Source organism: Hippopotamus amphibius, chromosome 10 (assembly GCF_030028045.1).
Source record: "Hippopotamus amphibius kiboko isolate mHipAmp2 chromosome 10, mHipAmp2.hap2, whole genome shotgun sequence".
NCBI classification, from domain to species: Eukaryota; Metazoa; Chordata; class Mammalia; order Artiodactyla; family Hippopotamidae; genus Hippopotamus; species Hippopotamus amphibius.
The window spans coordinates 15,394,001-15,407,791 of record NC_080195.1 but is presented as its reverse complement, the minus strand read 5'-3'; the positions used below and the strand labels follow the sequence as shown (position 1 = coordinate 15,407,791).

The following is a 13,791-nucleotide window of genomic DNA, read 5'->3' as shown; positions in this document are numbered from 1 at the left end:
ACCTCATGGAGTTAAATTAGTGTAGGAGGGCCTTGTAAAGTAATCCAAAGTAAGATAAGGTACCAATAAGCTCAAAGAATAATAGGTCAAAATTATGTCATGTGCGGAGGGATGACTAGAGCAAGAGGGTAGATAAAGACCTGATTTGAAGAATGGAGTTTTATTGGTAAATCAGATTTCAGGGCAAGATGTGTATCGTATTTCATTTTTAAGGTACTCTAAGGCAAACAAAGAAACATTTTTAAAAGGTCATCCAACTGTAGTCTCCGTGGAATCCTGTGTGTGATGTCCTTCAACCTCAGGCAGGCTGTCCCCTCTCCTCCAGCCGGCTGTGGAGACGGGGGGAAGGAAACGGCTCTGATTCTGGATTCCACCTGGTAATGTTCACTGTAGGGGCTACCAGTGACTTGCTATCTCCTGGGGAAATTGTCCATTCAGGAAAGGGTGGAAGAGAGGTTCGGGAGGGAGAGAGGGAGTTAATGGGGGGAGAAAAGGTAGCTTGAGAGATGGTAGCAGGTTCCTTGTGGGACGCCATTCATGTTGAATGTTCTGTCAGATGTTACCTCAGTGAGACCCATGCCCTTGAACAGTGCAGTTTGTCATTCCGGCAACTCTTGCTCCTATCCTACCACCACATCTGCTTGGCTTGGAATTTAATTTTTCTTTCTTTGGGGGGGTGGAGGCTGCATCGGGTCTTAGTTATGGCGTGTGGGCGTCTCTCTAGTTGTGGCATGCAGGTTTTCCCTTCTTTAGTTGAGGCGCGTGGGCCTAGTTGCCCCACGGCATGTGGGATCTTAGTTGCCTGACCAGGGATCGAACCTGCATCCCCTGCATTGGAAGGTGGATTCTTTACCACTGGACCACCAGGGAAGTCCCTGCTTGGCTTGGAATTTATATCAGAAATCTTGGTGAAAATTGCAACTTTTACATAGTTATTTATGTTAACCCAGAAAAGGAAGAATAATATAGATTTAATCTCCCCCCCTCCCCCCCCACTCAATCAATGGCAGCCCCAGTGTAGATAATGATGCCGCCAAGATCCACTCAGGGTGAATTTCCCAGAGGAAAAAAATATGCTGGTTTTCTTGGCAATATCAACCCCTCTGGGACAAAGAGAAAAAAATAAGTAAATAAATAAAAGGGCTATCATCAGAATTATACTATAATTAAATGCAACGTACACTAAATGAAAATGTATTACTGTTACATTCATTTATTATGATTTTTAAAAATTCAATTTTTTTTGTAATTAAAGATGGTATATTCCAAATATGCTTGGTATTTGCTGTTTATAATTTGCTTCTTAGCTTTTTGAGATGATAAATCAAGAAATAAAGTAAAAAATGGGAAACAGAGCCACAAATTATCTAAAATGGATGTGATTGGCTCATCTCCTCCACAATTCTCTGCGTATATGTTGATGTCAGGGTGAAAATACAAGTAGGGAACACAAAGAACAGAAGAGGGCCTTATCTGAGATTCAAAGTCTAGTTCATGCCTGCTCCCCACCTTGGAGGGCACAAGATTATAATGTGTAAGATTGAAAAACAAAGCAGATCTAGATTAATGAGAAGCGTGAACAGAGACCCTAAAATAAACCCAGTTACTTAATGACCTCCTTCTGTGATTTTCTGTGCTGATTAAGAGGTTTAATTATCAACTTTTCCTCATTTATTCTCTAATTTACAAACTAAAACCTGCAATAAACTTTTCTTAATAATTTTGCAGTCACACATGGGTTAAATCTATCAGTTTTCTTGTTGGAGACTGAAAATACTGATGCTAACTTATCTGAGTAGGAAGAGGAGGGGAAGGGGTACCCTCTGTGACTGGTGACATCCTGAATGGGAACAAGAAGGAAGAAATTTAAAACAAAAAAAAATTGTACAAGGACAGAGCACTGAGAATGGGGAGCAAGAGTGAGACCAGCCAAAAGAAGCTTTGCTCAGTCACTACCCGCTTCCTAAACCCTGGCATGTTAGGATAAAGAGTAAGTTTGATTTGGTCTTTCAGAGATGAAAAGCCTTCTGCTCATCGCAAATAGCAAAAGCTTGAAAATTACCTAACATTAAACTCTAAAAGTCACTTGGCACTCACAGCGTTGATACATTTATTGCCTAGAGACTTTGCTCTGTCATCTTTGAATATATTAACAAACGATGAAAGGTTCCATCCTCTTGTGAATATGGTAACATGAATGCCACGATGATATTCACACATATCTTTGTGGTGTCTGAACACTAAGTCTTCCTGAGTACAAATACTCCAGGCCCCATGGGATGGGAAGAAAATCTACTTTTCAGAGAAGGCTGAGTCATGAGTGAAAAGGAGAACCCATACATCCAGCCCCCGGAGGAATTAGGATTTCCCTGGCGCACACACAGAGTTTTGCACATAGGACAAAGACACATGTAAATAGTAAAGTTTTTTAGAGTCAAATAAATAAATACACTTGAAAAACAATGACATATATTTGTAAAGCTGGCCTATGACAGTGGGATTTGGGCTAATAGGGACTAGTTCTATCTCTACATTTTCAGCGATCAGCACATTCAGAGGACAGTCTAGATAATTTAGTTAAAGTCACAGGATACGATCGGCTTCCTCCTATTGGTATTAGAGGTTGATTGTCCAATTCTGCTGTTTGTTGGGGGCTCAGGTTAATGGAAGTTCTTCGGGGTTGGGGTGGGCTTTCAGATCATCTGATATCGATACTGTCAATGCATTAATCATCCTAATTGATAGTCATCTGTTGGTCTTAGACCACATTCTCAGAGAAGGCTGAGGGTGTCCCTTTCAGACGTGGTTATTCAGTGAGCAGATGGTGAGAGGGTCTGTGTTTGTCCCTTCGTTTGGGAGACAAGGGGAGAAGATGGGCCTGAGAGCCTCTTGGAAAGAGGTTGGAGGGAAGCTGTAGATGAGGGACTCATGTGTCACGTTGTAGAACGCTATGTGTCCGGACTCGTAGTCTAAGAAAACACCCACCTTGTGCACTGGCTCTTTAACGTGTTGGCCTTTCAGAGGTGATGAGACCCAAAGACTATAATCATCTCCAATTTTCAAGCCTATGAGTGAGAAGAGGTCCCCCGGAGGCTTGGGGAGATCCCCCTTCCTGCGCACCGAGTCCTTGCAGATGCCTACCTCCCACTCGGGCTTGGTGCCCACTTCCACCTCCCAGTAGTGTCTCCCGCAGGTGAAGATCTGAGCGCCCAGCACTGTCGCAGACTGGTCGAATCTTTCGGGGTTGTCAGGTAGCTGCTGTCGGATTCCTCCATGTTTCACACTTTTCAGATCCTCAGACAAGACAAGATAGGCGTTGGCTGTGGCTGGATCTAGAGTTATATCCGCTGCAAGAGAGAAAAAGAATGCATCCTCGTTTGCGCTCTAAAACACCCCGTTGTGTATGTGGAACCGAAATTAAGGTCTTAGTATCTAGTCCTAGTTTCTAAAGCTTAATTTAGGTGCATACAGTGGGGATTTTTGTTTCGATTGGAACAGTGACTCAGAGCCCCTTCTTTTACTGCTTCCCAAAACACAGAGAGGGAATCTCTAAAAGGAAACCAAAGAGAGTCATGTGGAGAAAGATATTGGATCTCTGATAATGGAATGGAAGTGGTTCTGTTTACAAGACAGTTTTAGAACTAGGAGCTATTTATCCACACGGGTCATATCTTTTGTCATTTGTATTTGCTTTAGCCAAGGTTTATTATGGTTCTTCAGTTTGGGTGGGAGAGAAATATAGTTATCACTTACTGAATTCCTATTTAGTTACCAGGCATTTTCTGTATATTGTCTCATTTAATCATGGCAAGTATTATTACCTTTTTTACATTTTAATAAAAGAGAAAACTGAGGTTCATAAAGGTGAAGAAACTGGGCGAAGATTACAAAGTTACTGAATGTTTGAATAGCCATTCCTAATCAGCATTTTTCATTATGTCATGCTTAAATGCAACTGCACATGAGTCAGTGCAACCACCAGTGACCATTTGATGAGACACATTTTGAACCACTGAGGGACCTCTTCTCCCAGCCTCCTGGGAGGAACTTTCACAGATTATTCAGACAAGATTAGGCACCCCATTATACCATTTCATACTTTTATTCGCAGATCAGATCCTAACCATCACTAATTATCTGTTTAATATTGGTCTCCTCCCTCTCACTATAAGTTCTACAAAAGCAAAGGCAAGTCTATCTCATTCATCACTGTAAGTATACCTAGAGCCTGATAGCACAATACCCACTATAGCACATAGTAGGCGCTTCTCAAATATCTGTTGAGTCCAACGTCCATTAGGCCTTCCTCTGAAGGTCAGATTGTCGACAAGATAAAAGGTGAAAATTAATGCTGGCCTCTCTAGGTCTTAGCCAGCCTAAATATTTGGAGCATTTTTAAAGGATAGTTGTTTGAATGTTCCCTCACTGGCAATGACGAGTTTAAATCAGCTTTTATCCTGACAAGAACAGAGGTAGAAATGTAGAAACCCCTGCGGAGCTGTGTGTGTGCTTGTGCAAGGTGATGGGATGAACAAAATAGAGTAACGAAAACAAACAAAAGGAGGAGCAGGACTCAGACAGAAAACAGAGCCAGAGCAAACATCAATCAAGTCTCAGTGCTTCTGTCTGTTCCAACAGAGATGGTCTGTGGCCCCCGTTCACTCTGGAAACCCCTGGAGGTTTGACAAATCAGGCTGACTTACTGCTGAACTTTCTTAGCATCTCTCTCATTCCAGTGATGTGGCACAGGGTCAGTTCCGTGGCAATGGCCTCTGGACACTGAAGCATGAGTGGCTCACTCCTACAGGGGGGCAGAGACAGTCACTCAGTCTCCTCCGCACAGACCACGTGACTTGCTCCAACTTGAGAATCCAGCTCACTTTGCCCCAGCAGCATGGACACTCTCATCCCCACTCTGATAACCTGTTGCATCAGCACTATATCCCCGTACCTTACATAACTGAACGCAGAATAGAAACCTACCTTTCCAGTACTCCTCTCACATCCTAAGGGTATAGAAGAAAGAAGGTTAGTATTTGTGCACGTTGATCACTAGCAAAGACGGAATCCATTTTGGATACAGTCCTTTACAAATTTCACAGAATCCCCTTCCCATGCTCTAGAACACTTTGAGTGGGAGAGCATATGGTAAAAGAAATCCCAAACCTCTCCTAGGGTTGAGTTCTTGTGAACGTGAGATGTTTCTCACAATGACTACAGATTTCTTTTTCTCATATCATCACTTTGTCAAGGGAATCTCTTGCTGAGAAAGGAGCCAAACTATTGGCCTCCTTATCTAGCGCCTCCAGGATGCAGTGATAAGAAAGGAAGCAGCCCAGTGAAAGCAAAAACTAAACCTGTGTACCATTGGACGGGGTTGACGGGAAGGCACTAAATTAAATAGCATTCTACGAACCCAGGCTAGCAAAGAGGCATGAAGCTGGAGACAGAAAGCTAGAATGTAGCTTAGGTTTAAGAATGTCCCGGAGAATGCAGTAGTAGCCTAGGAAGGCAGTAAAGCAAAGATGGTGAGGATTTGGGGCTCAGTACACAGAATACCTGGGTTCTGGCACCTACTAGCTACTTGGCCAGCAAAGTATCTAACTGCCATGGGTCTGAATTATTACACAATTGCTACTGTTAACCCACTTTGTAGATAACAATCACCTATAGTAAATATCATAATAGTATTTAACTTCATCAGGTCTTTTTGAAAATGTAATTTAATGTGCCCAGCATATAGTAAATCTTCATTACACTTAAAATATTTGGCAGAGCTGAACTGCAGTGAGGCAAGCACAAAAAGAAACTGGAGTTGTGATTTGACTTGGGTCAGATGTATATTCCTCTGTTTTTTCCTCCTCCTCTTCAAGACTTGACACTATATAGACCATTCATTCTTTAGGAAAACTTTTTGGGGGGCCAGAACTTAATTTTTCAAGTAGATGAGGAAAAGTTTCTTTTGTATGACTTGAAATATGATAGGTGACCACATGGTTTTTTGTTTTTTTTCCCATGAATTTCTCCAATGTTCTTACCTCAAAAGACTCTATAATCGAGTTCTGACACATGGACTCTATCTGTCCGATCGTTTTGCTCAGGCTGCGTATCTGCTGGCTCAGCTTGATCTCATTATCCCTCAGCTTCTTCAGGTTCTCTCTTTCCTCCGTTTCCAGTAGCTGCAGCTGCAGCTGCTCCTCCTCCTTCAGGAACTGCTGCATTTTTGCATATTCTGACACAACAACCTGTTTACAGGCCTTTGTCTCTTCCTGCCATCAGGCGCACATGTACACACACACACACAAACACACACACACACACAGTATAATAATAAAGTTAGTAACAGAAACACCTATGTATGTGGATTTTTAATCCTTACAAAGTCCTAGATTTCCTCTGTGACAATTCTTGAAACCTGACACATAACACATACACTCTATTGACTAGCTGGGTGGAAAGTTTGATATTTTAGAAAGTATGTGTGCTGTAGCTATAGTAGTAAAGAAAACCAAAATTTGTACTCCTAGGAGGCTGAGGAGGCTGTCATTCTATTGGGAACAATGAAAAGTAAACAATCAAGCAAAAATATAGATGGCGATCAGTACCATTATTTTAAAAAAGTAAAGCAAAATAAAGTAAGAGGGCTTCCTGGGTGGCGCAGTGGTTGAGAGTCCGCCTGCCAATGCAGGGGACACAGGTTTGATCCCTGCTCCAGGAGGATCCCACATGTCGCGGAGTGGCTGGGCCCGTGAGCCACAGCTGTTGAGCCTGTGTGCCACAACTACTGAAGCCCACGTGCCTAGAGCCTGTGCTCTGCCACAAGAGAAGCCACGGCAGTGGGGAGCCCGTGCACCAAAGCGAAGAGTAGCCCCCACTCACCACAACTAAAAAGAAAGCCCTCACACAGCAAAAAAGACCCAACACAGCCAATAAAAATAAATTAATTAATTTTAAAAAAAGGAGAAATTAAAAAAATAAAAAAATAAAGTAAGAACAAAAATTAGGGGAAAAATATGCATTCATCTGTTCAACAAATATTTATTCAATGAAAGTAGGCAATGGATCACATACTAGGACTAAAAATGAGCATCACAAATACTCCCATGTAAGAACTCAAAGATTATTGGAATAATCAGATACATGCTTTTTAAAAAATATCTAATTAAACATTTAGCTCTGTGCTTTGCTAGACAGCTCAAATTCTAATTTGCAACTAACCTCAAGCTTTTGTTCAGGTGTACTAATCCACACTACTATTTTGCTTTAATTTCCCTTTCTCTTTATTTCTTTTTTATCTGCCCTTTTCCTCCAAAGTATTTGAGATATTCCTTTTTTTATCAATTTCCAATCTGTTATATGTCTGTAAGTGTAACTTGTATATGTAATAATTATAATCAGACCAGAAATAAAGGTAGCCACAATGTGGTATAGGTACACCAAGAAGGGAAAAATAAGCCAGCCTGGGGATGGGGGAATTGAGCTCAGTCTTGAGATTCCCAGATGGACAGGCAGAGGATACTGCATATTGTAGGACTGGGACTGGAAAATTTTGTCATTTTTCCCTGGTATTTCATGAAGTATCCCTTTAGTCCCGCTCAGAGAATCACATACAAGATGCAAAAGTGAAACAGATACTGACCTTACACAATATCACTCTCTCCTTCTCATGGGTTAATATAACCTGAGTTTCATTTTTCTTTTTACGCAAAATATTTAGAATTTCCTGGAGTTTCTCCTGCAATAGAAACAAACTCTGTGTGGCAAATGAGCAGAGCACCAGGTCTTGAAGGGGTCTTGAGGACCCATAACAAGATGACTGGGACTCTAGAGCAAAGGGTGAAGCAGGATCCACACCAGGTTTGTGATCTGGTACCTGGAGATTAGTCCCCATAAATGTCACCCATGGAAAATATTATGGGAATTAAGCAATGGAACCTGATTTGTGTTCTGAAACTTATATCTTACTTTGTGATTCTCCTCAGCCTCACTCGAAAGATTCATTCTGTTTATTCCATGACCTTGGGTTGAGAAATCGTTTACGCCCTGGTCATCATCAGACAACACCTTAGTGGCAGCCAGCATTCTCTCATAGCTGCCTTGGTTGCCCTCACTCTGCAGCACCTGGGATCTGAGCTGCTTGCCGATGCCAGCCAGCCTCCCCAAACGCTCATTGGGCTGGAAATGCGGGATCTCCAAGGTCCTCCAGCATTCAGGACAAGACAGAGGAGTGTTATGTTCCTCCCAGCTTCTCAGGAGACACACCAGACAAAAGCTGTGCCCACACTCGGTGGTCACTGGGCTGGTGAAATAGTCCAAGCAGATGAAACAGGTCAGTTCCTCCCTGAGGTTCTCCATCAAATCTGCTGTAGACATTTTCTCAAAGAAGGACATCAGAGCAAGGTCACGCCTCTATTCTGGGATTAGAAGATCCTCCCCTAGAGTCTATTGCTTTGAGTAACAAGTGGGTTATCAGTCGCTATGTGGTTATTACATGACTCTCCTCTGTGACTGATTTCACCAGTTGACACAAAGCCAATTATGACTTAATGTGGAACTTCTGTGCACTGGGTCCATCATCAACCCCAAACTTTTAAGGACTCTCATCGTGCAAGCCACGTGCTGAATACTGAGGAACTTGCTCCTATCAGTTGTTGTTTCAAGAGTTGGTTCCTGTGTGTAACTAGCACCATGAAACTGTTGAAACACATTGGTTTGAGGCTGGAAGGTTGGGTAATTTGGTGTAAGCCAGCACGGAGATTTAAATTATGATGATCTCTGATCATATCTGAATTGGAGTCTCCTCCAAATCTCTTAGAAAACTCCACTAATGGAATCTAGGTGAGAAATTGAAGGAAGAAAACTATTGAATATATTCCTTCACTCATTAGGCCCTTGTCTTTCTTTGACCAAAGCCTGCAAGCTTTTTGCTCCTTTATCAGGTACTGTGTCCTTTGATTTAATTTTATTCATCCTCCAAAATGAGAATAATTCCACTGAAGTATGCCCTGACCTTCGATGTACAATGGAATACTAAGAGTTGTATTTCTTGCTCTGCCCTGCAGCCCGTGATACTCACCTCTCTGCCACCATAGAAAGCATCAAAAACATCATTGTTGTTGGAAGTTGCCTCAGAGAGCCATTACACTATGGGGTGGATGGAAAGAATTGTATTTTAGGATAAATACAATTTTGCTCACTTCACTCTTTGAAAATGTTTAAACTAGGCCTTCTTAAACCTCTTATCACTTCTTACTGAACAGAAATTAAATATGCAGACATTATTTTTAGACCGACAAAAAATAAAAATAAACGTACAATGCGCCGACTGTGTGCAATGACCTCTGAGATTAGTGCCGAATCCTATAAATTGGCTGTCTTATGCTCATGAGTTGGTTCTTGTCGTGGCCCAGCCTCCACTCACTGCACACCAGGAAGTGGAATCTTAAAAGCTCTTCCTCAGCGTCTAACCAGTTCTCTCCTCCCATTAAGTTCCTCATACCTTATTTCTGTTTTTCTCCTGTCACTCTCCAGCTTGGCAACCTTCCACAGTTCTCCGTTACCCATGTTATTCCATTAATTCCTTTCTGACTTTCATGATTCCAACTGATTCTTCTTTCCCACTCATCCCCAACAGGATGTTGAGTGTTTCCTTATCTTGAACTTTTGTCCGAAGTTTTCTAGCCCGAAATGGGTCTTCCTCCACCTTCCTTCCTCCCAGTCAAAACTCATTCTTCCGAAGTCATTACTGTTTTAATCACACGTCCTTTGTGAATGAGTGGGCTGAGGATTTATGCTAGAAAAAGGAAGCACCACAGCAAAGAGTTATGCTAGTTTAAATAGGAAGAGTGGTAGGATCAGTTTGGGATCATGAAATCTCTACTGTTCCGATTGCTTCTAGGCTAGTAACTGGGGGTGCAGCTTCAAAATATTGTTAGGAGTTAGTCTCAAGTAAGGGTCTTGTAAACACACACATACACAGCCCAAAAAAAACAAAACAAAACAAAACTAAAAAACTACACTAACATGAATTTCCATCTCTGGAAAAAGGATTTATGAATTGCCACCTACATTCAGTGTGTTATTCCCACACAAACTCAGGGGTCTTTAACATTGGCCAGAATCATTAGAATAAGCCCTACCACACAGTTATGGTACATCACAGAGCCTGTATTCCAATTTGGAATGGGGAGACTTGCATGTTCTAAGTTCAAGTCACACTGATCTGTTCCATCCCACTTCCCACTTCCAAATAAACTACTTTCATAAACAACACAATAACCATATCTTATCCATCACTGACTAAAAGGATACTTTTGCACATAGCAAGGGCTTAATTTGTCTGTGAATAAGTTTTAAATGAACAGGTAGGGGAACCATGTTGTTGCAGAATCACGGTCTTTTGTCCAACTGGAAGCCAAGAGGTTATATAGTCCAGCTACCTTCTAAAGATGATGAAACTGAGACAAATAAATTGAGTTTCTTCCCTGAATACTTACTATATGAGTCAGGTCAGGGCTAGGAAGCTGGGTCTCCTACCTCCCTGTCATAATCTTCTATCAACACTGCACTTTAGGACTTCCTAGATGGCGCAGTGGTTAAGAATCTGCCTGCCAATGCAGGGGACCTGGGTTCGAGCCCTGCTCTGGGAAGATCCCACATGCCTCAGAGCAACTAAGCCTGTGAGCCACAACTATTGAGCCTGTGCTCTAGAGCCCGTGAGTGATAACTATTGAGCCTGTGTGCCACAACTGCTAAGCCCGCGCACCGAGAGCCCATGCTCCACAACAAGAAAAGCCACTGCAATGAGGAGACCATGCACCACGATGAAGAGTAGCCCCCGCTCACCTCAACTAGAGAAAGTCTGTGTGCAGCAACGAAGACCCAACACAGCCAATAAGCAAAGTAAATAAATTTATAAAAACAAAACACTGCACTGCATCTCACTTGTTTTGTGACTTGGTGAAAATTTCCAGTATGTCAATGAAGTGACTGTGGCTCAAGTGCTTTCGGAAGGAAATTAGACAGCTTGTCACATGATCATTATGGCATGATCACGTGACAAGTGTCTGAAATCACTGGCTACACTCACTATTGAGAATGTAAACTTCTTCTTTACCTTCTCTCTGAACTCATTGATTAGGCTTAATTCACAAGTAAAGAAGTTTATAGAGTGGGCCAACCTTCCCGGAATACATTACACCAACCCTCAGGGTACTATACTGCCAGATATGGTTTCTGAGATCAACAACTCCAATAGCTTCTTCTCTGGCCTGTCTCCTCCTGTGGAGGTGAGAGTCAGCATACCCCCAAGAGGTCCACAGTCACAGCTATCACTGACATGCAATTAGGGTTGGAACACACAGAAAAGAGAAACTTTAAAGGTATAGTAAGGGCTGGGAGTTTCCTGGTGGTCCAGTGGTTAATACTCAGCACTTCCACTGCCGTGGCCCAGGGTTCAGTCCCTAGTCAGGGAACTAAGATCCCGCAAGCCTCTCGGTGCGGGCAAAAAAAAAATATATATAGTGGGGGCTTATTTGTTGGCGAAGGCAGTGAAGTAGATGGGGACTTATTTGAAAAAATATCTTGCTTGAAAGCCTGGTTTTAAAAATGTGTCTGTTAGACTTCCTAGGTGGTACAGTGGGTAAGAATCCACCTGCCAATGCAGGTGTTCGGGGACACGGGTTCGATCCCTGCCCCAAGAAGATCCCACATGTTGCGGAGCAACTAAGCCCGTGTGCCACAGCTATTGAGCCTGCGCTCTAGAGTCCATGAGCCACAACTGTTGAGCCCATGTGCTGCAAATACTGAAGCCCACGTGCCTAGAGCCCGTGCTCCGCAGCAAGAGAGGCCATGGCAATGAGAAGCCCATGCACCACAAGGAAGAGTAGCCCCCACTCGCCGCAACTAGAGAAAGCCCATGTGCAGCAACGAAGACCCAACATAGCCAGTAAAATAAATAAATTTATTAAAAAAAAAGAAAAGAAATACAATTAGTTTTAAAAAAATGTGTCTGTCATTTCATATCAGTGTGGAAAAGATAGATTACCCAACAAATGGTTTAGGACAAGTGGGAGTAGCCATCTGGAAAAAAAAAAAAGTTGGATCTCAACCTAACATATTATTTCTCACTGTATTGCTTTTTTCATCTTATTTACTTATTTTATTTTTGCATGTGTTTTTGTTCCAGATTACCCCACATCTATTTAACAGGTGAGAAACATATTTGTTAGACATATGACCAATTATTGCATCCAAAGGATGAAGCACTTATAAGAGGAGATAATGGTAACATAGTAGAAATTTTAAATGGACGACTTAGAGAAGGCTTTTTAAAGCATGCTTTGGATTTAGATACTACTAAGGAAAAGATGAAGTTAAAATAACTAAAAATTAAAGACTTTTATACAGCAAAGTAATAGAATAACAAATAAATGTTTTAAAATGAAAATCTAAGAGAATTTGGAACACATGCATCAAATACCTAATCTTAAATTATGAAGAGGTCATCATAAAAGTATACTTAAAAATAGTCGCTCTTCTTGTTGCTATATAGCCATTTAAAAATAACAGATCTATTTATATATACTGACATGATATCCATTAAATGATATAAAGGGGGAAATACATTTTTGCTCCCCCAAATAGTTTAAGTATAAACAATAAAAATTAGGTAATATATGTAGTTTTTTCTTACAAAAATGAGGCCATGCTATAGAGGTTGATAGTGTATCTGTATTCACAAATGCACAGAAAAAGTATGGAATTTCATGGATATGACACTGAAAACACAGGCAACAAAAGCAAAAATAGACAAGTGGGATTACATTAAACTAAAAAGCTTCTATACTACAAAAGGAACAATCAACAGAGTGAAAAGGCAACCAACAGAATAGGAGAAAATATTTGCAAACCATATATCAGAGGTTAATTTTCAAAATATATAAGGAAATCTTACAACTCAATAGCAGAAAAACAACATAATGCCCCCAAACTAATAACCCAATTAAAATATTGGCTAAAGACTTGAATAGACATTTCTCCAAAAAAGACACACCAAAGGCCAACAGATATGTACATAAAACGATGCTCAATGTCACTAATTACCAGGGAAATACACAACAAAACCACAATGAGGTATCACTTGACACTTGTCAGGATGTCCATTATTAAAAAAAATAAGACAAATGTTGGTGAGGATGTGGAAACATTGGAACCTTTGTACACTGGCAGTGGGAACACAAAATGGTGCAGCTGCTATTCAGGAAAATAATAGGAGGTTCCTCAAAAAATTAAAAATAGAATTACCATATGATCCAGCAATCCTGCTTTTGGGCATTTAAACAAAAGAATTGAAATCAGGATCTTGAAGAGGTATTAACACTCCAATGTTCATTGCAGCACTATTCACAGAAACTTAGATGTGGAAACAACCCCAATGTCCATTGATGGATGAAAAGGAAAAGAAAATGTGGTATAATCATACAATTGACTTATTCAGCCTTCAAAAAGAAGGAAATCCTGCCACGTGTGACAACATGGGTGGACCTTGAGGACCTTATACTAAATAAAATAAGCCAGTCACAAAAGGACAAATACTGGATGTTCTACTTAAATGAAGTATCCAAAATAATCAAGTGCACAGAATCAGAAAGAAGAAGGGTGGTTGTCAGGAGCTAGGATGGGGGTGGGGGGTGGGAAGTTGCTACTCAAGGGTCATAAAATCTCATTTATGCAAGGTAAATTAAATTGAAAAAGAAAGAATTAAAAAATATGAAAAAATACACACCAGAC

The 13,791-nt window shown here is 41.2% G+C and overlaps 1 protein-coding gene across 1 annotated transcript; it reads right to left on the bottom strand.

Annotated features, from left to right (window-relative positions):
* Positions 1-2,796: 2,796 nt before the first annotated feature.
* TRIML1 (tripartite motif family like 1) lies at positions 2,797-8,373 on the bottom strand. The gene is made up of 6 exons (XM_057697949.1): positions 7,966-8,373; positions 7,640-7,735; positions 6,039-6,269; positions 4,984-5,006; positions 4,704-4,801; positions 2,797-3,347 (listed from the first exon to the last, which is right to left on the bottom strand). Exons 1-6 carry the CDS (start codon positions 8,371-8,373, stop codon positions 2,797-2,799), a joined length of 1,407 nt encoding a protein of 468 aa, XP_057553932.1.
* Between the last annotated feature and the right edge of the window lie 5,418 nt (positions 8,374-13,791).